This window comes from Strix aluco, chromosome 3, assembly GCF_031877795.1.
Source record: "Strix aluco isolate bStrAlu1 chromosome 3, bStrAlu1.hap1, whole genome shotgun sequence".
Lineage (NCBI taxonomy): Eukaryota > Metazoa > Chordata > Aves > Strigiformes > Strigidae > Strix > Strix aluco.
In genome coordinates this window covers 37907374-37934694 of record NC_133933.1, presented here as the reverse complement: position 1 = coordinate 37934694, position 27321 = coordinate 37907374, and the positions used below count along the sequence as shown (strand labels likewise).

The following is a 27321-nucleotide window of genomic DNA, read 5'->3' as shown; positions in this document are numbered from 1 at the left end:
ATTTAACAAAAAAATCATGTCTGCATGTATGACAGTTTTCAGATTAAATATTTTTAATATTTATATAAATATAAAAGGATTTTTTGTGTATTATTGTCTTATGATTACCAGCTAGGCAGGCTTAAAATAATTCATCAAAGTATATTAAAATCTTGTGTGATTATAGTTTTAATATTTCTTGTCTTTGCAGGCTAACTTGGCAAAACAGGAAGGCCGCTTAAAAATGGCTAATGCAGAATTAGCAAAGGCTCAGGAGGCATTAGATGAAAAGCAAGCCGAACTGGATAAAGTGCAGGCAAAGTTTGATGCAGCAGTGAAGGAGAAAATGGTGAGATAAAAGTATTTTAGTGTTATGAAAAATGCTTGCATAAAATACTGTTATGTAATTAGGTATTGATACAAACACGCATTTAGGGCTTGCTACCTTGAATGACATGGATGAGGTTCAGGTATAAAAATAAGAGATTTAAATCTTATGCTCTCTCATATTTCCTTCTTTCTGTGAATAGGAACATGTTAGACAATAGATGCACTTAATGTTCTCAATAATGAGTTTTAAATAAGTAAAATAGTCATAATAAATGTAAGAGGATGAAAACATATATATAAAATAACTCTGGATTTTTGCATTCTATTATTAAATTGTGTAGGACATTTTTTCAATTTTAGGATTTACTGAATGATGCAGAAACATGCAGAAGAAAGATGCAAGCAGCCTCTGTGCTTATAGACGGACTGAGTGGAGAGAAAGTTAGATGGACTCAGCAAAGTAAAGAATTTAAGTCTCAGATTAACAGGTATCAAATTCATCAGAAAAAAAAAAAAAAGAGTATGTGTAAAATCTGAACAGCTAGTAAGAAATTTAGTAGCTTTAATAGGTGTACTTAATTTTCATCCTGGAAATCTTAATATAGTTGCACAATTAAGTGAACTATCCTGAAATCTGAATTTTCCTCACATAAGTGAATATTTGAGCGTGAGTGCTTTTATTTCAGTACAGAACAATACCTCCAGTTTTGGAATTTATTTCCAAAGGGATTATTTCTAGTGCAGTTATGTGCCTGTATTACAGCTGCCTCTCTGCCCCTCTAACACTGCACCTCATTCCAATGTTACTGGGGAAGTGAATCCTTCAGACAGGCAGGGGCTAGGGATGATCGAAGGCTGACTCTGAGAAGGAAAAAGGAAGGGTTCCTAGCCTAATACTGAGTAAAAGAAGCATCCCTTTTGATTATAGTTATGGCATATTTGAATTAAAGAAGGAGGCCTCGAGACCAGACAGTAACCCTTGTCCTATAGTCTGTGTGTTGAAACACATGGGACTGTAGGCCTTATTCTGAGAAACTTGGAAACTTGAGAGTCCCCATTGTGTTGCTGTCCAAATGACAAAACATTGAGCAGCCTAGGAGCCAGAAAGAGGAAACCTGTCAAAATGGTTGCTAAAGGTAAAGAGCCTGAAAGTTTAGGCTCAGCTTCTGTTGAATGTTTATTTCTGTAAACTTCCTATGGGGAAATTGGGCATTTCTTGTGAGGCCTGCTCATTCCAAGAGAATTAAGTTTGTGTCTTTTGATAAATGTTGTATTGCAGACATATTTTAAAGAAATAAACCATTTTCTTGCTTCAATTATAAAAGAAGGAATAGTTGTCATCAGGACTTTATTACTTTGCAGGGGTAAAGATAGTGTTTTCATACAGTACTACTCTTAAGTTTTGCCACAAAAATATTTTAGAAAGACAAAGAAGCTATTTGTTGCTCTCAAAGAGCAACAGTTGTCTCCTTACATTGTCCTCAGAACAGAATCTTCTTATGTTTCAAAAGCTGGTTGTCTAAATCAATAGAAATTGAAATTGTACATCACCTTTTAATTATGATTTTGTTCCATTTCTAGACTTGTGGGAGATGTACTGCTCTGCACAGGTTTTCTTTCATACTGTGGACCTTTTAATCAAAACTTCAGGAAGCTTCTGCTTAAAGATTTATGGGAAGCAGAAATGAGAGCCCATAAAATCCCCTTTTCTGAGAATTTGAACCTGATTTCTATGTTGGTAGATCCGCCAACAGTAAGTTCTTGGAGTTTGGTGGGTTTTACTGTAATTTCAATTAACATATTCTGTGACTGTTAGCCAACATTATACTTGCTTAGAACAGAACTATAATCGCCAATATTGCTGTGCAGTGTAGTTCTGTGGTTTCCAAATGTTCTTGGAAATTTCCACTAAGCATCTGAGTACTGACCAATGTTTAGATAGGTAAATAAATTATGTATTATAAACAAATGACATATTATACATTTAGACAACTGCCAGTAAGATAGTGCACTTTCAAGTATCTTATTTTGAGAACCCATCACCACACCTATAGATCCCATATCTGCTAAAACAGTGGGTTTGGTTGTTAGCTTTTGGTTCTGTCAATACTTTCTGGGTCTGGTTTCAAAAATAAATTTTGTATCAAAGAGAACATTTTAAAAAGAATGCATAGTCTTTTCATTCAAGGTGAATGTATGAGAAACCAGAGGACAATGCCAGAATCTTCAAGTTTTCCTTTGGTAAATATTAAGCCCCAAAAGCTCTCTTAGCCTGGTTTTCTCTTAATTGATCCCAATGATTAATTTGGCTGTTAAGCTGCCTTTTGACTTTCTTACACTTTCAAAATACATTTTTAGATCATTCTATATAGATAAAAGCATCCATAAAAATAAGATACTGGAAATATTTTTCCATAAGATACTGGAAATATTTTTCCATCTGCATTAATAATTTTTCAGACATGCATCTGTTTTGGTTTGATGTCCCCATTATTTCTTAGAACAATCATAATTGAAGGATAATTCCAGTGTGTTTTTATTCCAAACTACTTTTTTTTGTATTTTCAGATTAGTGAGTGGAATCTTCAAGGACTGCCTGGAGATGATCTTTCAATTCAGAATGGTATCATTGTCACTAAGGCAACTAGATACCCGCTTTTGGTAGACCCACAAACTCAAGGAAAATCATGGATTAAAATGAAAGAACAGAATAATGAATTACAGGTGAACAGTGTTTCAAAGGAATCATGTGCTGTATTATATTCCTTCAAACATTATTGCTTTAGGGTGTGTCCGCATTTGAGTCAAGTGTAACTCTCATACACACATATCTGAGATAACTAACTTGTATGGAGACTGACAGTGATATAGATGCATCAGCAGGGAACTTGACAGGAGCTGTAAATCACATTCAAAGACTTGGAAAAGATTATATATTAAGGAAATAGTGGTATGAAATCTAGCAAGAAGTATGAAAGAGAAGGAGGTAGCCTTGTGTTCAAAATTGGTTAGTATGTTCCCTATGCAGAGGGCAAAGTGGTGAAAAGTATAGCAAAAGAGTATAATATGGAATTATTAAATGAGAGTAAACTGGACAACTATTAGTAAGATTACAGACAAAGGCAGGATAATTTACAGCTTTGAAAATGTAGGCAAAGTACTTAAACTGATACAGTCCAGAATTCAGAACCTCAGATGGAATTCATACATTCATACATGAAGTTATTGCTAAAAAACTAAATTGAAGACATACAGTTGAAACCAAACCCAAGACAAATTTGTTTCTTAATATTACTGCAAGTTTAATGGCTCTGTTATAGTTTAAGCCAATAGGTTTAAATGTCTGCTCATGAAATATAATACGAAGATGTTCATGTGTCACCTGTAGTTTGCATCACAAATTAATTTTTCACAAATGAAGAAGCATAGGAAAAGGAACCTGCATTTTAAAACCCTTAACCTGAATGTTGCAAAATCTTGTGTGTCCTCCTGAATCTCTATGAATTTTGGGGTTTTAGGATCTCTAGATTTTGAAGATTTTAAGTCTTGGAGTAAAGTGAATGTGAAGTTCTTGCTTATCATTTTATCATTAATAAAGCAAACTGTCAGAACCACAGAAAAGCTGAGGTTGGGAGGGATCTCTGAAGATTATCTAGTCCAGCCTCCCTGATTAGAGCAGGATCTACTAAAGCAGGTTGCCCAGGACTGCATGCCACTGGGTTTTGAATACCTCCAAGGATGGAGACTTCACCACCTCTCAGGGCAACCTGTTTTAGTGTTCAACCACCCTCAATAAATTTGGGGTGTTTTTCCTACGTTTAAATGGAATTACCTATATTTCAATTTGTGCCCATTGCATCTTGTCCTGTTACTGTGTGCTACTAAGAGGAGTCTGTCTCCGTGTTCTTCATTCTCACTCACCAGGTGTTTATATACATAGGTAAATACCCTTGTGAGCCTTCCTGAGGCTAAATAATCCCAGCTCTCTGAGTTTTCTTCATATGTCAAGTGCTCCAATCCCGTAATAATCTTAGTCGTCCTTTGCTGAACTCACTTCAGTGTCTCTCTTATATTGGGGAGCCCAGAACTAGACAGAGGACTCCAGATATGTGTCTACAGTACTGAGCAGAGGGGAAGGATTGCCTTCCTCAACCTGCTAGTAATGTTTTTCCTAATGCAGCCCAGAATGCTGTTGGCCTTTGCTACAAAGGCAGATCGCTGGCTCATGCTCAACTTGTCCCTCAGGACATTCCAGTAGAATGACCCTATTTCATACCTGCAGAGAAAATCTTGAAAATAACATGAGAACTTTCTGAAAGCCAAAATCTAGGAAGCAATATAAAATTAGTGTTTTATTTATTTATTCTTGTTTTTTAACATTTTCATATATTATTAATCCCATTTAATGATATTTCAAAGATCTGAGTTCATAATATTGTAACAGCAATTCATTTGTTAGACTGAATTCAGGTTCCCAGTAAGAGTTTCTCAACACTTCAAGCTAAATTTAGAAAAACTAGTCAGGACAGAATAGAAAATTGAAAGTTAGGTGTCTCTGATTTCAAAAAATATATGTAACATCTTCAATTCCCAATGAGCTGTACCAGTTTTATTTGGTACATCATTACTCTCATAATGAAGTTTTGTAGGTTCCATTGCAGCTAATCTTTTATTTCACCTTTTTATGGTGCTTTTCATTGTATACACAAGAAGTATTTCTGCATAAATTGCTACATGGTCAAAGTTGATTACTTTCTTTATAATGCAACTAACAAAAACAACGAAAAAATTTTCATAGTTAGATCTATGGTTTTCATGTAAGACTTTGAAGAAATGTTTTTGTCCTTATATCAATTTATAATTTACTTTTTCAGGTAACAACTTTGAATGACAAGTATTTCCGTACACACCTAGAAGATAGTCTTTCACTGGGACGATCACTCGTGATTGAAGATATAGGTGAAGAGTTGGATCCAGTCCTCGATAATATACTAGAAAAGAATTTCATGAAATCTGGAACTTCTTTTAAGGTTAGTAATCAAACAAAAGACCAGGAATAAGTAGTTAGCTTTGTGATGAATGGTATTTTACCCTTTTATTCTAAACTTCTGCTGAATCAGGTAAACTGTATTTGGTAGGGTAGTGTGAAGAATCAAACTGAACTAATAAAATATAGGAGACAGAGCCTCAGCTGAGTAGTAATTTCATGAGTCTAAAATTTGAGTTTTACTGCTGAAGGTACAACTGAAGATTCCAAACTGGAACCAGTTGTGTTTATCCTATTGAATGCTTACAATACTTTGTACTGATTTTCAAACAATTTCATTTTACACCCTTTAACAGAATTAATAGAATTGAAAAAAGCACTCTATTCCTAGTGTGGAGCACTGATTGTAGGAAATGCAGAATCTTTAATCTGGAATAGAGCTGTTTTCTGATGAAACAAGCCAAAAGCATGAAGTTTTATGAATAGTATTAAGTATCTTCCCAACCTTAAAAAACCATGAGTCTTTCTGATCTTCATTAGATAGAGAAATACTCCTAAATTTTAAAAACAATCCCCCTTCAAACATCCTGAAATAAAATGACTGCACTTGCTGTATATTTCCATATATAATTTCTCAAATAATCTTAATTAACTGTCTGGGATATGAGAGAGATGGTAGACCAAATTCTTGATGACAATGAAAATAAAATGGTTGCTATTTTTGTGGAGTAGTTTCACTTTGAATGTCAGAGCAAACAATATGCTTAAGGGAGTGGTTTGGTCCTACTCATTCTTAAACCAGGTATTTGAAGTGGCCTTGGAGGGTCGTACACAGGGATCAAATTTCCTTGTACACATGCAGCTTTCAAGTTAGACTGCTGATTTGGAATATCTTCTGTAAAAATTTCTGTGGAAAACTCTGAATAAATTCATAGTTCCTTTAGAAAGATCATTTAAGATCTGCTTAGTCTTAATAAATATAGAATTAATTTTCAATAGTTTATGTTCCATTGTTGGATCAAATAATTTCTTTTTCCCTGAACACAAACGAACAATGATTTCTTCAAAGGTCAGTTGTTTCTACCATCTTAATTTGAGGTGTGATTAGAGCACAAACCCTAAACCAAATGGTTCTGAAGTCGTCAGTCAGAACCCACAGTGGAAATAATCTCTATATTTACCTGGAGGGGAATGATGCTTCTATAGTGTACCCTAACTGCTACCTTTGGTCATCAACTGTTATTTTAATGACAAATTTGAATTGCAAAATAAGCTTCCTCTCTTTGGCATTTCAAGTGATGTAAGTTTTTTTTCTGGTCAATATTATTGAGGTGCATACAGCTCATTTTTCTATGCTTAATTTCTAACTTACTCCACAGGTGAAAGTTGGTGATAAGGAAGTAGATGTTATGAGTTCATTTAGACTGTACATTACTACAAAGCTACCCAATCCTGCTTTCACACCTGAAATTAATGCAAAAACATCAATTATTGATTTTACTGTTACAATGAAAGGACTTGAGAATCAGTTACTGAGAAGAGTAATTCTTACTGAAAAACAGGTAACCTAACAGTACAGACAAACCATAGTGATGTTTAATTTCTTTTAAATTCAACTGTTTTTAGTATGTAGGGAAAAAGAAATGTTCAAATGGAAAAAAGACATCAGCCATTTTCTAAGATTTAATTCAGATTCAGTATAGAAATTTCCAAATAACAAAAATACACCTAGAGGATCTTCTGCATATGACTGTTAGTATGACACAAACAGTTAAGCACAGCATTTGGCATTGATAAGATATTTCACAAGATACTGAAATACACTGCTAAAAAAAAAAAAGGATGTTATAAAACCACATTTTAGATACCTGAAAAAGTAAAATGCATATTTCATGACTCGATCTGACTCTTCACCTATATCTTCAATCACATTTCATGAACTTGAAAAATCAGCAACTGAATTTTAAGTATGACTCATAGTTACATTCCAGAAAGTGTTATGCCATTTTCTTGTTTTTTAATAATAGGAACTAGAGGCAGAACGAATTAAACTCATTGAAGATGTAACTTTTAATAAGAGGAAGATGAAAGAACTGGAAGACAGTCTTCTGTACAAACTAAACGCAACCAGAGGTTCTGTATCAAAGAATTAAGTAGATTAGGCAGATTAAGCTGATTCACATTAGAAACTTTCCATACAGAAATTGATTTATCCATCCAAGATATAATAAGAGAACATCCAATCATAGAAATCTAAGTATAATGATTTACTAGAGTATGAGAGATTTGGTACTATAGCATGCTGGTATATACAATCCTAGACACTGTGTTTTTAACACCTAAACAAGATTTGTGAAACACATCAATTCCTTGAGAGCTTTCTGCACCTCAAATGAGATAAAGTATCTGATCATGGGCTGTTTTGCTGATCAGGGATATCAATTAAACTCAGACACCAGAGTGAAAAGAGCAGGCATATTTTACTAGAAATAACTAAATAATGTAACAGAATAATACAGAAAACATACAGTAAGAAAAGACAGAATAGTGCACTTAAACAAATAGGAAAATACAGGGTAATGCATCAAATCATTACTACTTGAGAGAGAGAGAGAATAGTGATTAAGAAAGATACATCACCACTTGCATACGTTACCATCATCCAGATCTGCAGTCGCTGGGGAGTCCCGGTTACAGCGAGGATTTGGAGAACCTTTCCCTGCAAGTGGGAAATCCTACGCGGTGCGTCCACCCGTAGGTGAGGCTTCCAAAGTCGCTGTGAGCGGGCCCAGCCTTATATACCTAAAAATCAGTAAGCCAGAATAGCTGGCACCTTTGTTTTAAGCGGAAATGTCTGGTTTTCATCTCACGTTAGGTTCCCCCCAGAGCCTGGCCAGGGCTTAAGGGAGAAGCTAAGGGAGTTTCCCTGCTTATCTAGTTAATTTATGAGCAAGGTCACAAGGCCAGACAACTGTTTCTGTGGCCTTGTTATCTTGCTCACACATAAAGAAATATAAGGATACATTCAGGATAGACATGTTTTATGCTGTTTAAACTACATCTTCTATGCATATTTCACTAATGACTACATACAGAGTTAGCAGTTTCAGTTCAGGGCCTGTTGCTCAGGCTTCAGTATTCCCACCTTTTACATCAGAACAGTTGGTTTGCTATAACTTAGTATAATACCTAATAGCACAATGGTTATCAGTTATAAAATGTACAGGATTCATCTATAGGTCAACTCTGGCTTGGGCTTATTGTCCAAGCCTTAGCACTTCATGGGCAAATCCTTAACCCATTGAAAATGCAAAGTAAAATGGGCTAGCTTAAACGGTCTTGAAAGATTTTTGCAGTAGATTAGGAGCCTGCACATGATCAATTACTATCTCTTTGGTGGAAAAAGGTGGTAACTTCCAGCAAATTGATCAGTAAGTACTTGAGATGCAATGCATACTGATGCGTGACCATTGCTTTTAGGACCCTAAGTCTTTTTGAGTGTACCAATCAACGGACTTTAAAATAATTTAAATATTGTGTATGAATATGTATCTTGTGTGCGTAAGAAAGCTGACTTCTCCAGTACATGCTGCAAAGCTGTTGGTATAGATATATTCATATTGACATAGGTTGAATGGATTTGTTTAGCATGTTGAATATAAAAATAATTTTAGTATTACATATTCTGTTTGATTCCCATTTTAAAAGCTTTCTGCAATTCAATAAATCATTTCCATTTGTTATAAATAATTCCTGTAATTTGGCCTTTTGATTTTTATATATATGAAGTGAAAAAAATGTTATAAAAATGTCCTAAACATCCAATATTTGACTTTTTAGGTTCACTAGTAGATGATGAATCCTTGATTGGTGTTCTGCAAACAACTAAGCAAACAGCTGCTGAAGTAGCTGAAAAGTTGTCTGAGGCAGCAGAAACTGAAGTGAAGATTAACACTGCTCAGGAGGAATATCGACCTGCTGCTACACGTGGAAGCATTCTTTATTTTCTTATTACAGAAATGAGTATGGTCAATAATATGTATCAGACTTCACTGGCTCAGTTCTTGAAGTTATTTGATCGCTCCATGGCCAAGTAGGAAGACACAGATTTTCCTACTATTCAGATGTTTGTCTTTCCAATGTATTTGCTGTTATTAACATGCTTTCTTTGTGCTTTGTTTTAATGATTCAGATCTGAGAAGTCTCCTTTACCTCAGAAAAGAATCTCAAATATTATTGAGTATCTTACCTTTGAAGTTCACTCATATTCTGTTAGAGGCTTGCATGAAAACCACAAATTCCTCTTTACCCTCCTCCTGACATTAAAAATTGATCTTCAGAGAGGACATGTGGAAAACAGAGAGTTCCATGCGCTCATTAGAGGTAAGTTTAAAATAATGTGTTATATGTAGAGCTAAGTTCAACTTTTTAAACTTTTATACCATTTCAGAGTATGACTTTTTTGGCTGCATGGTTTCTATCAATAGTTCTGTGGGAGCTGCCTCTGTCCTTATCCCTGCTGTGGTCCAGTAAAGTTAGACGCAGTTCCCCATCTCAGTTCTACCTTCACCACCTACCCAGTCTGTGCTCTATCCTGGGATCAAGATAATAGTTCTGCTTCTCTCCATCAATTGGTCTAATAATAGTATATTTTTGTATTATATTTGTATCTTTGTTTTTATAAATTAGGTGACAACTTGCTCCTTTGCTTCTCTGCTTTGATGAAGCTGAATAAAGCTTTTCTTCTAAGCTGTGAGAACAGCTCCACAAAAAGTCCAAGAGGTGCTACAATCTTTTATCACTTTCAGCTGGAGTTTTCTCTGACTTTTGCCAACCAGCTAACACTGACTTTTAGAGAATATAATGTGTTTCTGTGTCCCAACTGGCCAGGTCTGCCTCCTCTGTACTCTGTGAATTTTTGCCTCTGCTGAAAAATGTGATCAGGATTGCTTATGTGGAGGTCCATATAAAAACATTTGAATTTTACAGTGTTCAGAGGAATCTTGCAGGGTTCTAATGTCAAAGTAGTGAACCTAGATTTGAAGATCATTACCTGCCTTTAATGAATAAAATGGATACAAACCAAGATTAAATTCACTTTCTGTTTTGCTTTCCAGTTTGTTGTAATGGTTTTATCCTTCGAGAATGGTATTCAGCTACCAATTTACCACTGCTGTGAGGCAGGGCATGCTTGGAAATGCTTTCAAAATAAACTGTCTGCTTTAGTAAGCATTAGACAAGGAACCATATTTCTTGGCTTGTCAGCTCACAGATTCTTGTTTTGCCAGAGGAAAATATACCTTGGGCATCTGAAGCAGAAATCAGTCACCCCTTTTAACTGATGAGAATCTGTAATAAGATACAGGAGTAATTTTAGTGGTTTCTGTCTAGAACATATGATTGTGGTTTCCTGCCTAGCTTTACCACAGTTGAGTTAATAGTAAGAAATTCTTCTGGTATGTAAAATGACACTGAGAAATTCTTCTGGTGTATAAAATGACACCAAAGTAAAAATAGATTTTCTATAATTATTCATATGATATTAAGTAAGATTGGGAAGTAGGCAGATGCCTAGCCAAATTGTCCTGGACTCTTAGGTATCTTCTGCAGTTATTGAATTGTTCAATTTTCCTCCTTGGATGATCAATTCTTGGTGCAAAATGAATGCCATGTTACCAAATATCATTGGGCAGCTGAAGAAAGAATTTATTTGAAAAATAAATCTCTCTTCCTCTTTCTTTTCCAGGAGAGCTTTCATGGCTTATCATCAGCCATATTATCAGGGGATGTCTCAGTGAAATAAGCATTGCTAGTTGAAATGAAAAAGTCTCTAGAACTCATTATTCAGCTAGTCTCAGGAAATTATCAACTCTAGACCTTTCCTTCTGCTAAAGTACATAAATTGAATACCATTCCAAAGCCTCCACTAGGCCTTTCCTGAATATTTTGATGTAATAGCTTGAAGGTCAGCAAAATGGAGAAAGCAGGTCCCCAAATTATAGGAAAATAGCCTCCCATGATGGTGGTATAGAATTTTTATTAAAGCTGTAGAAAGAAACAAAATCCAAAAGATAGGAGAAAATCTAAGGAGTTCATTGACAATTTTGTAGGTATCTTGACACTTAGGTAAGCTGTGTCCTTTACAAGTATAAAGTGAGGGACTGACACAAGTGAAGAATATGATCTTCTCTAGCAGAAAATATATTTTACTAAGAAGCACCATAAATATTAGAGAGCATGTTACAGAGGAATTGCAAAACATCTTTGGCTTTGTTAAATAAAAGCCAGACCAGCTGTGCTATTTTGTGAATGATTAATGATTAATGATTAATTAACTGTGCTATTTAGTGAACAATTAATGATCTGAAAATTAAGAAAAGTATTTTTGGCTAAAGTGATAGTGATTCTCTCACAGAATTCAGTAATTTGCAGAAATATTCCTGTTGGCCTATTGTATTAAATCTGCAAAAGATGTGGTTCTGGAACAGAGTATCATTTTGTGATAAAAATGTTAATAATGGATTACAGATTTGTGTAAACATTTTTTGTTATCCTCTTTTTGATTTCCATTATTTCAGTTTGCAGAATCTAAGACGAAGTTCTGGGATCCATATGTGGTTCCCAGGCAGTTATTTCAAACTATATACCCTAATGCCAAAGTCATAAGTGGATGCTTCAAGGAAACTTGAATAGGTAGTTACAGGAAATACAGACAAATCAGTATTTGCACCTCAGATTTCATGAAGCAGCCTTTTCTGTGACGTCACTGAATCTTGTCATGCCTGGGGTAAAGGGAAGGAGAAAAAGCACAACAGTAAGAAAACTTCATAATAAAAGCAAATGAAGTAGCTTTACATTTTTCATGACAGAAATAATTTGGATTTGATTATAGCAACTTCACATTCTTGAACAAGAGTTTGCCCTTCAATTGTCCCTTCAGTAGTTCATGAAAACATTCAAATTAATCATACCTAATTCTGTTTCTTGATTATATCTAACTGTATCCTTATGTGGAGGAAAGAATTGAAGAAATTTTTCTAGATGCTGGAACATTTCATATATGCCTATGAATGGCAAAATGAAAACTAGTAAAAGGAAAGACTTTTTCAGGCATTGCATATTTAACTCATTAACATAACAAATGACTAACCATAACAACTTAGCAGGATTTATCAAAAGACTGGGTATGTATATTAATAGCAAAAAATATCAGGTATTACAGTGAGAAACACATTGTTTACACTTTTGTAGTTCTCATTCTTCATTGAATAAGTCTGCCTCAAAAAATTAAGGTTTTAAAAATTTCCCCAAAAGCAAAAACTTCCCTAAGATCTGTTTACTGCCCACTCATTGAAAGTTTTACTTTCTTTGATGTTAATTGTTTCCATTGGCATACTAATGTCCAAATTCAATAAGGGAATTCTTCTGTTTCTACTTAAGGATATTCAGGTAGCTAGGAAAATATCTAGTATTTCTGAATCATGTGTTTATTCTTTTAAAAGAAGAGCTGCTGTTTCCTGAAAATCATCACTGATAATGTAAATAAAATTCTTGCATCCTGGAAGCCTGTATGAAAACATCTCTAAGAATCAAATCTTTTCCTGTAAAATATATAATGTAAGCAGAAGAGACTTCAGGAAAATCAGAAATAATTTGTTGCATTATAGTGTTTGCAGCATGAACTCTTTCCTATAATGTGTCAGAACTTTAAAGTAAGTCTTAGTTCATTAGCTGCATCAAAAGCATCATATATAACGTCTTCCCAATAATTTTTTAAATAACAATATTTGTGCTTTAAGAAATTAATATTTTAATCTTCTTTTGACTCCAATGATGTTTGTCGTCTGTCCTTTTTCTTCTTGCTTTCATGATTCATGTTCTCTACATCCCATTCGTGCAAAATTTGAGGTGAGTTGGGTACAGATTAAGAAAAAAGATCTCTGTGTTAAAACCTCTTGGTATTCTATGAAATAATTAGACACAGTTTGTAAAAGTACTAATATATTAATTGAAAAGGAACTACATATTTATGTATGTAGTTTTTGGTAGGCATGTATAATTTGAAAATACTGAAATAATTAATGCTCATATATATAGACTATGTATACATACACATATAAGCTCACATACATACAAGTGCTTAAAAATAATAGTTATTGTTCCAAGGTGGTTTTTTTAGTCTGTTTGCTACAAGTTGGTGAAATTCATTATACCAGAGACTTAAATTAAGAACATATCTTAGTTCTGGAGACCACTGGAACAACACCCTCCAGTTTTCCCAAGAGACATTAATTATTTTGTGGAGAACTGGGGAAGAGGCAACAACACGAAGAAAATTATTATAAAAAGTTAATTATGATAGAGTTAAAAGTTAGCCTGTTTAAAATTGGATTGCAGTCTTATCCCAGAGGTGTTCCTTCGTATTTCCTCTTCAATTGCATATCAGAGGATGTGAAACGTGTGTTATCTACTGGCTATCTGGCCTTATATGCTATAATAAATATGCTATTTAAAACGGTTTGTGCTTGTTAGGCTGGTCTAGGATTGATTGATTCCATCAGTCCAGAGTTTCTTTCTTCCCTTGTGTTTGGTTATTTTGTCCAGTGATCCCAGGAGATTACTTTGCTAACATGTGTAGCATTCTTTAGATAGTACAACTATGCATTTCATTAGAGAAGAGGTAGAAGTTTGCAGTTGAGAAAAAAGACTTTCTTTTCAATTTTTCTTTTCAGGAATAGTGGGATAAAATACAGACTGCCTAAGGGAAAGTCTTCAAAGGAATATTTTTATCTTTCAGATAAATACAAAATTATCTTTACTGTATTTTCAGCACAGATTAAAAGGAAAAGAGACTATTAAAGAATTTCCCATACTTCAAATATAATCAGTATCATTGTATAAACTTATAACAGCAAACTATATGGAGCACCTGATCTAATATGAGAGGCTGAAAAAACCGGGCTTGTTCAGCTTGGTGAACAGAAGGTTTAGGGGAGACCCAAATAGTAGCCTGCCAACACCTATGAGAAAGCCATTAAGAGGACAGAGCCTGGTTTTTCACAGTGGTGCACAGTAGGAAGATAAGAGACAACAGAAATTAAAAAAAGAGGTTCAGACTGGATGTAAGGGGAATTTTTTTCATTATGAGGACAGACAAACATTAGAACCCATTGTCAGAAACATTGTACAGTTTCCATCCCTGGAGGTTTTCAAATCCAGACAGAGTAAAGACCTGATTTTATCTCATAGCTGGCCCTGCTTTGAACAAGTTGGAACTAGAGACCTCCTGAGGTCCCTTCCAGACTAAATTAGCCTATAATCTTATGAAATAAATGCTAAGTACACAAGAGTGCAATTAGTACCCCAGTGAAAATTACATGGGCCAGAAAATATAACTTAAAAAGAAATATCAAATATATCTTGACCCCTGGAATGTCATGTATATTTCATCAGAATGTTTTTATCTACAGGAGGTGCAGCATTGGATTTACAGGCTTGCCCACCCAAACCATTCTGCTGGATTCTTGACATGATGTGGCTAAACCTAGTGGAACTGAACAAACTTCCCCAGTTTGCAGAAATTTTGAATCAGGTGATATCTACTAATTATCTTTTTAATGTTAATAACCAGCTTCCCAATCATAATTGTGCTCCCACATTTTACATTTGGAATGCACAAGAGATGTAGTTAAGAATAAGGCCAGAGAGAGTACAGAATAAAGGCAAGAAGTGAACAGTTAGGTAGCACGAATAGGGGTGTATTTATTTGCTCTACTTCTTTTATCTGCTTTATTGTATTTTGTATTATAGTCATTAAGGTAGAAAGAGAAAAAAACAGGAGCAAAGAACTAGTAAAAAAGGAAATTGGTGAAAGAGAGACAGAAATAAGGAGAAAGGATAAAAAAGTAGATGTATCAAAAAGGCTCAGAAAATTAATCTATGTCAGGTTTTAAGTTACAATGTTTTATGTCTTGAATCTGATAGATTTTTACAAGTAATTTGTTTGCTGCTTGTTTCTAAGTTCTAGTTTCTATGCCAAGGTTAACATGTTATTCAGATATGATAACCTAGCTACAAAAATAATATTTATTTTATTAAGACATACATGAACTTACACGTATGTAAGCTTGTGACATGTTTATCAGTTATTTTCTTTACTTTGGTAAATTAATCTCTTTTTTTTTAATGTAGCTAAAACAATCCCTAAGCATTTCTCTTTCTGTACCTCCTAAGCACTCCTTGTTAATCAGGCTGATAGCTAGGACACTAAGTTCTTCTTGCTGTTGTTACAGCATTGGTCAGCCAAGTCCATTTTGTGATGGCATTTAGTGCCCTGAAGGAAGCAGAGCTTTTATCTAAACAGTGTACCTGGAAGTGGTCCTGGCTGTTTCCCAACCCTGTATCAAGGCAAGATCTGGATATGTACCAGTCCATTTCCTCCAGGTTTTGGTTTCTGGAGGTATCAAAACAGGATATTGAGCTAGGAGAAAGTTGGAGGAATTCTATTTCGGTTTTCACTCTGGGTTGTTAGGGCACACAACCCAAAATGCATGCCACTGCACACTTGTTAATATTATTTAAATTTAGTCATGGGGTTATGAATTATGTATTTTCCTTTTAATTTGTAGATTGTAATGATTCTGTTATAGGATTTTTCTAGAATTGGTGTAAACAAAATTTTAGACTCCAAAATACTTAGGCAACCATGTTACCCCAAAAGGCCTCTTTTTCAACTAATCTTTTAGCACTAACTTAAAATTGCTCTATATTTACAAGTTGAAAAGTGACAGGTGATTTTAGTAATAGATAAAGATGGAATCTGGGAGGGTGCCAACCAGGATATCAATAAAAAATGCAAATATGGAAATAATGTCATTTTAATAATTATTTACATCCATTAGATATGCTGTTCTATTTGGCTCATCATATTAAATACAACTTTATCATTATTCATTTAGATACAAACAGGAAATTATTTAAAGTAAGAAAAAAAGCGTGAAAATGGTATGCCCAGTTCTCAAGAGGTTGCCTGTGGTTTTCTTTTTTTCTTGCCAGTTACAAATTCTTTTCTCCTCTAAAAATTAAGTTCTCCAGTCCAAGATGCCTAACTTAATTTAATAAAGACATATTCCTAGATATGTCCTATTCCTACATATTTTAATGTCTTTATATGTCTATAGGAATATTCCTATATATTCTGTATAACATTTAGATGACTGTTACTACTTCCAACTGTGGTCAAGTGAGAGATGGTATAAAGACATGTGTAATGAAAGTTTAATGATTTTACTGAGTCAACTAAAGTCCCTTTAGCTCAGTAACCTGTCTCTGGCTGTGGCCTGTCTTTGAGAAGGTACCCCCTCTGAATACTCTCCTGGCATGTGCTCAGGTTGATTGATGTCAGTTAATGTAGAACTGAGCTATGTGCTTATAAAGTAATTTTTTTTTTCCTGAGACTTGGATTATAGTTCAGAAAGGGACATTTGGTGTTATGAATCTCTCTGAATGAGTTTCATTATAGGAAATACATGGTTGGAAGAGGTCTCTTGCATGTTCATTTCTCACTCCTCTCCCAGTCCATTCTTAGTGAGGTTGTTCTGAAACTACTTCTGTTTGAAACCAAGTCAGTCAACTGGATAGAGCTCCTTGGTTTATAACAGGCATATGGAACTGTATTTCAGAGCAGATGGTATCAGTGTGTTCCTTGTTCTCTTTCCGGTGATATTGCGGTAGCTGACTCTTCTCAGTCACTGCATTAAAGGCTCAACCGCATAGCAATTTTCACTGTGTTCTGTCCACCAGTATCCCTTGTCCTATTAGATCGTGGGTTCTAAGAGGTGCCTAAATAATGATCATATTTGTGGTGAGATTTCTTCTTCCTCAAGTCGAAAGCTTACTAGTCTGTTATTTTAATTTGTGATTCTTTGGCTGGCTGGACTCTACTGGGACAGATATTTCTGTTCCTCTTAGTACCTTGTGATCAGAAGGAATAAATTAATCACAGTATGTTCCTTTTGCAGTATAGAATCCTTCTGCTAATTATTGATTTTTCTTAGGTAGCTGCATGTGTTTGGGATGGGAATCCATGGATAACTGGTTAGCTTAAGAGCCTGCAGCTTAATACTTAAATTTCTGTTCTTAACATCTTAATAGCAATTCACATGGTGTACGTCTTAAACACTATATACTCTTAATGTTACTTATAATATATCCTAATATAATAACAGACTCTCATTAAAATATACATTTTCAAAGGGATTTTACTACAGCTGAAATATATTTATATGTGCATTAATGTAATCAATCTAGATAGCCTGCAATGAAAAGAGATGGAAAAGTTGGTTTGATAAAGATGCTCCTGAGGAAGAAATTCTACCTGATGGATATGATGATTCACTTGATACCTTTCGCAAGCTTTTACTCATCAGGTGAGCATCTTCAGAAATTTAGGAAATAACATACATGGTTGCATCATGTGTCTCGGTCTATCAGTATGCTATTATCATAATAGAGTACTTTTAATTAATTTCTGGGTGACATGAAATATGATTTAATTCACTCACATGAAATATGATTTAATTCACTCACATGAAATATGATTTAATTCACTCACTTTGGAGCTATCCTCTGAAGAATCTAAAAAAGTTATTTCTAGAAATTTTTTTTTAGTTTTGCTTTTATGCCATCACAAATAGAAACTAGGAACCACATTTCAGCCTTCTTCAAAAAGCCACTGAAAAAGTAGAATAATTTAGATAGCTTTCTTTTCAAATGAACTATTTTAAATAACTTTAAATAAGTAATTAAAAAAAGAAAAATAACAGATTTATGAAAATTCAAAGCAGGTATTCAAAAGCCCCATGTGAGAAGTGTGCTATAAATTATTTTATTGCAACAGCTAAGATCTCTGTGGCAGGGCTTGGGATAGAATGGATTTCCCCAAAGCAGCATTCAGCTGCCTTATGCATGAGATCATATCTTCCTATTTTCATTGTATACTTTCCAAGTGCTGCAACAAATAAATCAGGGACACTACAAAAAAACAACAGCATTCATTACTAGACCATGATTTGTCTTTGGAGCAGATTCAACCTGTGCAGTAAAAAAGGCCAGAATCTGATGGAAGAAGCACTGTATTATTATATGCTATACACCCTGAAGGGGGAGGGGAGTATCTAAGTCCTAAGACTTTAAGTAATAAGCTTATAAATTGAAGCTTTGCAAAGTCACATCTTTTATCCAGAAGTAGTTGTTTGGGTTGTTTTTTTTTTTTCCGTGGGAAAAATAAAGGCTCATCCCCAACACAAATGCAACCCAGTACAAAAGAGTTGAGGCTGTACCCTAGAAGACTAACAGACCCAATGAAACATCTGCAAAATTTTACTAAAGGGCAAGAACAATCTTGCATTTCCCTACTTGTGTTCTCAGATACAAAAGCTATATTGAAAATTAAGAATGTCCCAACCTGATAAAGGTACCCAGAACAGAAAATTCTAGTGCGAATAGTTTACTTAAGGCAAAATTGTAGGCAACTGAAAAGTATTGAACGATCATAAGTAGAGGGAAGACTACTAGGTCTGTCTATTATTATATCTGTAAGGACAAACCTACAAGTGTATATATGAATGTGTGTATATATATATTTGCATATTATGAAAAAAAAATCTCTATTTTATAAAAATAGAGTTTCTAATCTAAGTCTAGTCTGTGCAACAGGAAGAGGCAGTGAGTTTGTGTCTTGGTATATATTTTAATTTCTAGGTCTTGGTGTCCAGACCGAACTCTTTCCCAAGCCAGGAAATATATTGCAAATTCCTTGGATGAGAAATATACAGAACCAGTCATTTTGAATTTAGAAAAAACTTGGGAGGAAAGTGACACACGAACACCTCTCATCTGTTTCTTGTCTATGGGATCTGACCCAACTATTCAGATTGATTCCTTGGCTAGGAAGCTTAAATTGGGTATGAAAGTAATTATTCATTGTCATGTGTTAAGATACAGAAGAGTAATGTAAGTAATTTCAGAGATTTTTTTTTTCTGAAAAGTATTTCTTAAATTTTGTTACATTATTGTTTCTTTCTGAACCACCATCTTAGAGATAAAATAATATTTTAAGTAAAAGATGGTATGCTGAGAATCATTCTGTGTGCAGATGGACAGTAATGTTTTCAGTTCTTTTTTTATAAATTGTTATCATCCTTCTCAGTGATGATATTTTTTAATCCCTATTTGTAAAACAATATTTACTTTTTTTTTTTTTTTTTTTTTTTTAAATTCTGGCATGGTGACAATACTGTTTTCTTGTTTTAACTCTTTATTGCAGGTAATATAAAAATCAGCAATCTGCTTACACGATTATTCAAAAAATACACACAAGATCTGCATTTGTATATTCTGGACTTTATGTCTACATTATATGGAAATTTTGGAAAATTGTGCATACAAACTGAGTTGGAAGTAGATACATATATTCATGATATTAGTCACATTAATATGTTCACAAATACAATTTTGCAATTATGCACTGTGCTAATTTGTGTGGCCTCATTATCTACACTGGGTTCATATTTCAAATGCTGTGACTTACTTCATTAAAATTTGGCACAAATTCCCATTGACAGTAATACCATTAGTCACAGTCTTTCACTTCTTCAAATACCGTAAATATTGTGGATGCATATTTTAATGTTATTTTACAAAGTTTGAATGTTTAGAAAATACATAGTAGCATAATATGATGGTGAAGAGATTCTACTTTCATAACTATATATTTTTGCATAAAAATGTATTTAATTGTGCTGTATTTATATCACTTTTCTTGACTGAATTGGAATTATTTTTCTCAAGAACATAAGTTCATTAATCATATATTGTCAATTATGTTGTAGAATGTAGGACCATCTCTATGGGTCAAGGACAAGAAGTTCAGGCACGCAAATTAATACAGATGTCAATGCAACAGGTGGGGAAAAAAATCACTGCAATATAAGTTGATTGTCTGTTTTATTAATCTTTTACACCTCTTCTGCATTTTCACCTTACTGTCAGGCATATCTCAGGGTAAACAAGCCTTGAGTGACTAAGCTTAAAAGCATTCCGCTATGGGATGTGCATGTGGCAGTGGAGTCCAAGTCAATACTTCTGGCAGCAGTGATATTGAGCAGCTTTTCAAAGGTAGCACATTCCCTTCTTATCGCTATGCTGTTAACCAAGGGTAAAAGGACATTGTGTCCTAGTTCTGTCCTGATGGACTTGCAGATCCCACCTCTTTGCACTTTTTTGTTTTGATTTGTTTTTTTTGTTTTCCCCCTATGAGAGCTACTTAGATTTTTCCTTACATCTGTGCTAATGAGAGGGCCTCTTCTCACCAACTGGTTTTGGTTCTTTGTTTCTTTAATTGCCAATCCTTTTGGCTTCAAGTCCCAAGGATGTCTAAGAATTTCCAAACAATATTTAAGAATTTTTCTCTTAAATATTGTAGTGTATTTTGTTGTGGCAGATGATATTCTCAAATAGTAAAAACGTGAGAAGTAGCAGCTACAGAAAGATGGTGATTGAAACCTCAAATATGATATAAAAGTTACGGTGTAAAGTTAGCACAGTCTGGACACTTCAAAGACTTGTGGACAGTGTTGCAAATGAAGACATACAGACATAGTTGCCTGTAAACTCAAAATATCGGGAATTAATCTTATGCCAGTATTCTGAGGGCCTAGAATATCTCCATTAATAGAGAGCAGAAGACTGCAAGAATTTACATTGATAAATGAAACATATTTTTCACATGACCATAACCAACAGGTAGTCCTTACTAAACCAGGAGTACAGCATTGCTTGTAATGTTCACCTAAAGAAACCCAAACTGACTTGTGTCCAGTAAAAGTTTTGGTTGGTACCATATTACCTATTTGTTAACTGGTATATGCTTTCATATGTACAGTGGGAGTAGTCATCAAATGTTAGATAAAAAGTTAAAGATGGATTCATTATGAGATTTAAAACTTAACTCCTCAGAATATACGGCATCCATCAGATTCCCTGGGTCTCTGTTGTCACCCATTAGAGTTCTGGAAGCACAAACGGTGAAAATGAGATCACAACACAGAACACTGCAAGAACAAATGTACTTTTGAGACTGTTGCAGATTAATGATCAAGATTGTTTCAGATTTCCATCTGAACTAAATAGTTTGTCACTTTATTCTCTTATGTTTAATCATAACGAGCTGACGAAATGCTTCTTTAGACTTTTACAAAGTCCTGTCCTCTTAATCTGATAGATTGAAGTGCTTCAGAGCCTTTCCAGGACTTCCTGTCTTTCATGCAGAAAACAGAAAAGGTCAGGCAGTATCATTTCAGGGAATTCCGATTGTATTTTAAAATCATAGATTCATAGAATAATTTGAGTTGGAAGAGAGTTTTAAAGGTCATCTAGTACAAACCCCCTGCAATGAGCAGGGACATCTTCAACTAGATCATTGCCTGTGTCCTGGTTTAGCCAGGATAGGGTTAAGTTTCCCCAGCAGTGGGGGGAAGCTCTAGCCGGGTTATTCATATACCATGCTGACATCACATCCTGGCGCGAGCGCGGGAAGAATCGGTGATCGTGTGGGTTGGCGCAGCCGGTTCTCTCACTGCTGTATCGGTATATACTTTGCTCTGTTCATTGTTATTACTGTTATTGTTATTGTTGTTGTTTGCTGCGTTGCTGTTGCACTGTTGTATTAAACCTGTCCTTATCTCAGATTGGGGCTTTGTATTTCACTCCCTTTGTGGGGGAGGGGCAGCAGCCGTGTGGTCTCAGACTAAACCATCACAGCCTGCTATCTATGAGATATCTTCATTTGAGGCAAAAAACCTCAGACACTCTTGTTAAATGATATTTATTCATTTGACCATAGTACAGTCTGCTTCATTTGTGTTTTTCTATTATGGACATATATAATACTTGTATATGGCATTTACTTCACACTTTCTAGACATTACTGTACAATCCAAGGTTCTCTAGCTAACACAGCCTTCGTTATGGAAGTTCTCTATATTGTATCCCAGTAACCTCTCAAGTTCTAACAAATGTTGTGACACCAGCACTGGAATATAGTTGGAAAAAAAAAAAAAGAAATCTCTTTACAGCAGGTAGCATTTTTTATGATCTGCAAATGCACATATGCATTTCCCATACTTCTTTATGTTTGTATGCCTACAATGGTCATCATCAACTTGCAGTTCATTGGAATGGTGAAAACTGGGGCATCCCTGCCTTTCTTTTGCCCTCAATTAAAAGCACAAGGATGCTCAAAACAGCACTCCAGTAGAGCTACTAGTGCCATGGTGGTGCACACATTTTTACAGAGGAAGGGTTATATGAACATCAGATTTGAAAGAATAAAACAGAATTAGTGAATGTGAATATGAACACAAATATCAGGCGTTTTTTCCTACCTCTGGCCAAGAGTGTATAATATGATTAAAACTGCTGTGCTGTGTTACAGGTAGATAATTTTCAAAAAGTAAGTCAGATTCATTTGGAAATGTCACAAATTGATTAAATATCTTCCTCAAAAAAAGTGGATCCCCATAAAAGAAGGAAAAAACCTCCTTCATTTAATCTTTTTTTAAATATCCTTCAGTTCACCATAAATATTTCAATTATATTTTGTCAGCGAATGTTATTTATTTATTTTTAAATGAGCTAAAACAAAATTACCAAAATGAAATTACAAGCTGTAATGAAATCCACACATCACTGTTTAGAACTGATTAAATAATGTTCCATTTTAATATCAGGCTTCTGATTCATTAGGCTTCTAAAGTGATGCTACAAAAACTGATTGAATTTAAATTCATAAGCAGAAGTGCAGAGAGATAATAATCAAAATAGAGCTTTCATGCAATTTGAGAGTTGAATAAGATGAAAATTAATATGCGGAGGTTCAATTTCATGCAAATGCATTTATTGCAGATAAGCTAATTGCAGTTGAAAAGTTTTAGTCTTGTTACCACCTCTTCACACTTACTTTAGAATATGTTATTAACAAATAAGTTTTAAAAAAGATATATTCCTTAGATTTCAGCTGTTAGTTTTCCACTCACTTTCTTTTGGATCTGATAGCAGGATTGCTCATCACTGGTGTTTTCCTGGGAGAGAACAGGAATTACTTCTTTTTGCCACTAGGTAGCACTAATACTTTACTTAGAATATTGGCTCTGGTTATGTTATTTTCACTGTGAATAGGATGTGGAAATAATTTTGCATCAACTTTTCCTATTTGCTTTAACTGTTCCAATATCATATCAAATCAAATGATAATACATATTCAAGAACAGACCAAAAGTCAAAAAACAAAAAAAGAAAATTACATGCAAGACCAAATTTGATTCTAATATAGACAGTTGGTTTTAGCATTATGAATAACTTATTCTAAATTTTATATAATAGTCGATATTCTTATTTAGGGAGGCTGGGTGTTACTTCAGAATTGTCATCTTGGACTGGATTTCACGGATGAACTACTAGAGACACTTCTTACTGCTGAAATACAGGATGAAACATTTCGAGTCTGGCTAACTACTGAACCACATCCTAAATTCCCAATTGCACTGCTACAGGTTTGTTCAAGCACTTAAGTCAGGTACCTCATGCCATCAAAATTATTCAGATTAAGTGTGTAAATGTAAATTAAATAAATGGGGAAAAACCCCCAAACCCAAGAGGAAATTAACTTACCTTAAAATGCAAATATCACTTTAAACAGGAAGGTTACTTAACTGGAAGTTCTCAAAGATGCATTATGTATGTGTGAGTTCACACTAATTCTGTACACAGAAACACTTGAATCAAAACTATCAGGCTTTACCTGTATCCCTTTTTGCAAAACCAGATGCTTTGTGAACAGAGTAATGCCTGCAACTGCTCTTAGACTTTTCCAGATTTCCCTATCTGAAATAAAGGATAAAGGGGACAGAACACACATGGACAGCACATCTCAAAGAACATCATCTACCAAGAAGTAACCTCTTTTTTCTTTGGATAAACTATAAATGGTGCTTCTGTAGATCTCAAGGAGACATTTTTCATCAGTACCAGGAAAATTGCCTAGACTCTTACAAAGTGCATTTAAGTCACTTAAGACGGTTCCTAGTGCTCTCACAGTGGGTCATAATGGTAGTTAATATCTAGAGTAATAGGTGTGTGTTGACACTGCTGGGTTCATAGACCCCTTTCTTCTTAAAAACAGTGGGAGTCTCCTTAGTGGTTCTCATTCATTCTAAATAAAAATAGGTACAATACCTGATACCTAGGATGTGAAGAGGGGGAAGGGTTCCTTTTTCAAATTAATCTAGGAGACAACCTTCAGCAAGAAAAGTATGTCACCATGGTAAAACACTGTGTGTTGAAAGCTAGCTGTACGGACCTACATTCTCTTGTATTCTCTCAACAGAAAATTAAATCATCCTGCATCTTCAAGGCGTTCATGAATAGTGAGGAATATAAACATACAGTTTGCTAAAAGTGAGAATAAGGAACTGGGAAGGTTGCTAGATGAATCTTCACTGCATTTATCTCAAATGTTTCCCATGTGATTACCCAGTCTATAGTGACATGTTATCTGTTAAAATTTTAACATATTTAGGGATTCCAGAAAATGAACAACTGACAAACCAAAGGTCAGCTCCTTCTCAGAAGAAAGGAGAGAATAATTTGCTTTTTTTTTTTTTTTTTATACAGAGCATTAATCAAAAACTGAACTGGATATCATTTGAAATGTGGAAAGACCGATTAGCAAGTGTTCCCATTCATTCCCAACACTCTAGTGTGTTCATGTGCAGATAGGTCCTTGCAGAAGACTGGAGCTCATCTCTGACACAGCTTGCCTGGGCTCTGCAGCCCAGAAATAAGTTTGTGAGACTAAAGTTAAAAAGTCATTCCTTAAAAATAATTGAAGTTCTTTACCACAACAATGGAGATAGTAAAACTGCCACATGAAGTACATATTCATGAGTGTCTTCCATTAAGTGTCTCTCATAAGTAGAAACAGATCAGAGCTGTGCTTGCATTCAGCCTGTGGGCAACCTGGCATTTACGATCCTTTCAATGTATGCTACTATGTCACCCAAACCAGACAGACAAGTACTTACTGTTGGAGCAGAAAAATACTTAGTTTTTATTTGGGTTCCTCCAGCATTTGAAAGTGTCTCAAGGAACAGAGATTCTGGCAAGGCCAGTCTGTATCTGAACTAATAGATTCAAGTGCCCCATGAACATTACCCACCACTAGAATGCAACAGTCCGTAGGGATAAGTAGTTGCAACGTTCTCTGATGTGAAAACCTGTGCTAACTAGCACTCTTCCGAATAACATGCAGGTATGGTTTGATGATTAAAATTTTGTAGCAGCTATTCCCATTAGGCAGCTTGCATGAAACTAAGGGGCTGTATTCTAAGGAGCTGTGGCAGTTTACTACCACAAAGGTGGATTCCATGCCTGCTGACCAGAGTGCCCAGGAACATTCTCAGGTGAATCTAATTTACTGCTGCAGACATAGCCACAGAGTGCAGAGTACCCACTGTGAACACAAAGATCTGATCTAAGAAGAGGTGAGATTTCTTGGTATTTACTGTGAAGTTCTGGGACCAGAAATACATCAGAGTTCTTATCATCTACTCTGGATAGTTCTCTTCCATCATTCAGTCATTGAATTAGGGAGAGAAAACCATATGATGCCTTCTGAAAAGCATGGCAAATGCTTCTATGTTGTTGCTGAAAATTCTTAGATCCACGGACAAGTGTCAGTGATGGTTCTGACCAACATAAACTGAAGGTCTGTGTTCAAAATATTTTGTGGCCTTATCTAGTATGTACTCCTTTTATGCAGTTTACAGTAAAACTATATATCAACTTTCTATTTACAATGCTTCAGTTATTTAAATTTTATTTATAACTAATAGTTGTGACATTTTTGATGTTGCTTTTTTTGTTTCAGTAAACAAATCCCATTCCTTTACCTTTTTCACATGACAGATTGCTATAAAGTTCACAAATGAACCTCCCCAAGGTATACGTGCCGGATTGAAAAGAACATTTTCTGCAATTAATCAGGATCTGTTAGATGTTAGCAATGTGCCTATGTGGAAACCTTTGCTTTACACTGTAGCTTTCCTACATTCTACTGTTCAGGTATTTCTTATAAGGTTTGCAAATAATGTTATAATATATGGAGTCACTTTAACATTCATGAAAATACACGTTCTGATGTTTGTTGTAGCACTACGTTGCAGGGCTGAAGCTTTACTTTCTATAATCTGTATTATAGGTCTTCAACGTTCCTTATTCTCTTAATTGTTTTATAAATGTCATGATTTTCATACTATGGGCATCTAGAATGAGTTTTTTTTCTCATCTAACTTTAGCTGTTCATAAGTTAGTCATTCGGTGTAAGGGGAAAAGCTCCCTCTGTAGTCAATAGGTAAGCACCCCAAAAAAGAAAATCAGATTATCTGTTTTAGCTGTCTCTCTGTAAGAGTGAATAATTTTCTAGAGCTATATCACTCTTTCTATCCATTGATTTTGAGGGCAATCTAGATGCCTAGAGTAGCTGTTTGCTTTCTAGATGACTAAAATGAAATAAAATTCCATCACTTAGTGTCTTGTTTTTATCTTATTTGTGCCAATGTGTTTTCTACATTAATTCCAATGTGAGCACAATATCTGCACTTTGTACTTTAAAGATATATAAGTTTTGAGATTACAATAAATACCAACATCTTAAACTCTCTGAATACACCTTCTTTTCATCAAGGACCTCAAAATATTTATAAAACGCTATTAAACCTTAGGCTCTATTGAGATGCTCGTATTTTCAGTTTAGCAAAGATGGTGAAAGAAAGACAATTTGTTGGAGGTCCCTATTAAGATATGGTATTCTGCATTATTTTCTTCTTTCTGCTGTTTTATAAACAGTGAGAAAGTTGTTCTGTGTACTGCCTCAGGATTATACTCTTCTTGTGGAACCAGAAGATCTA

General features: G+C 34.7%; 1 protein-coding gene across 1 annotated transcript in view; it reads left to right on the top strand.

Annotated features, from left to right (window-relative positions):
- The window catches only part of DNAH8 (dynein axonemal heavy chain 8), a 151476-nt gene that overhangs the window by 111499 nt on the left and 12656 nt on the right, over positions 1-27321 (top strand). The window contains exons 71-85 of the mRNA XM_074820651.1: positions 191-328; positions 670-797; positions 1891-2062; positions 2878-3033; positions 5184-5339; positions 6676-6858; positions 7324-7429; positions 9137-9389; positions 9489-9679; positions 14767-14888; positions 17606-17724; positions 19058-19260; positions 20188-20261; positions 23755-23907; positions 26321-26476. Of these exons, the coding sequence (XP_074676752.1) occupies positions 191-328; positions 670-797; positions 1891-2062; positions 2878-3033; positions 5184-5339; positions 6676-6858; positions 7324-7429; positions 9137-9389; positions 9489-9679; positions 14767-14888; positions 17606-17724; positions 19058-19260; positions 20188-20261; positions 23755-23907; positions 26321-26476 (2310 nt within the window). The remainder of the gene's footprint in view (positions 1-190; positions 329-669; positions 798-1890; positions 2063-2877; positions 3034-5183; positions 5340-6675; positions 6859-7323; positions 7430-9136; positions 9390-9488; positions 9680-14766; positions 14889-17605; positions 17725-19057; positions 19261-20187; positions 20262-23754; positions 23908-26320; positions 26477-27321) is intronic.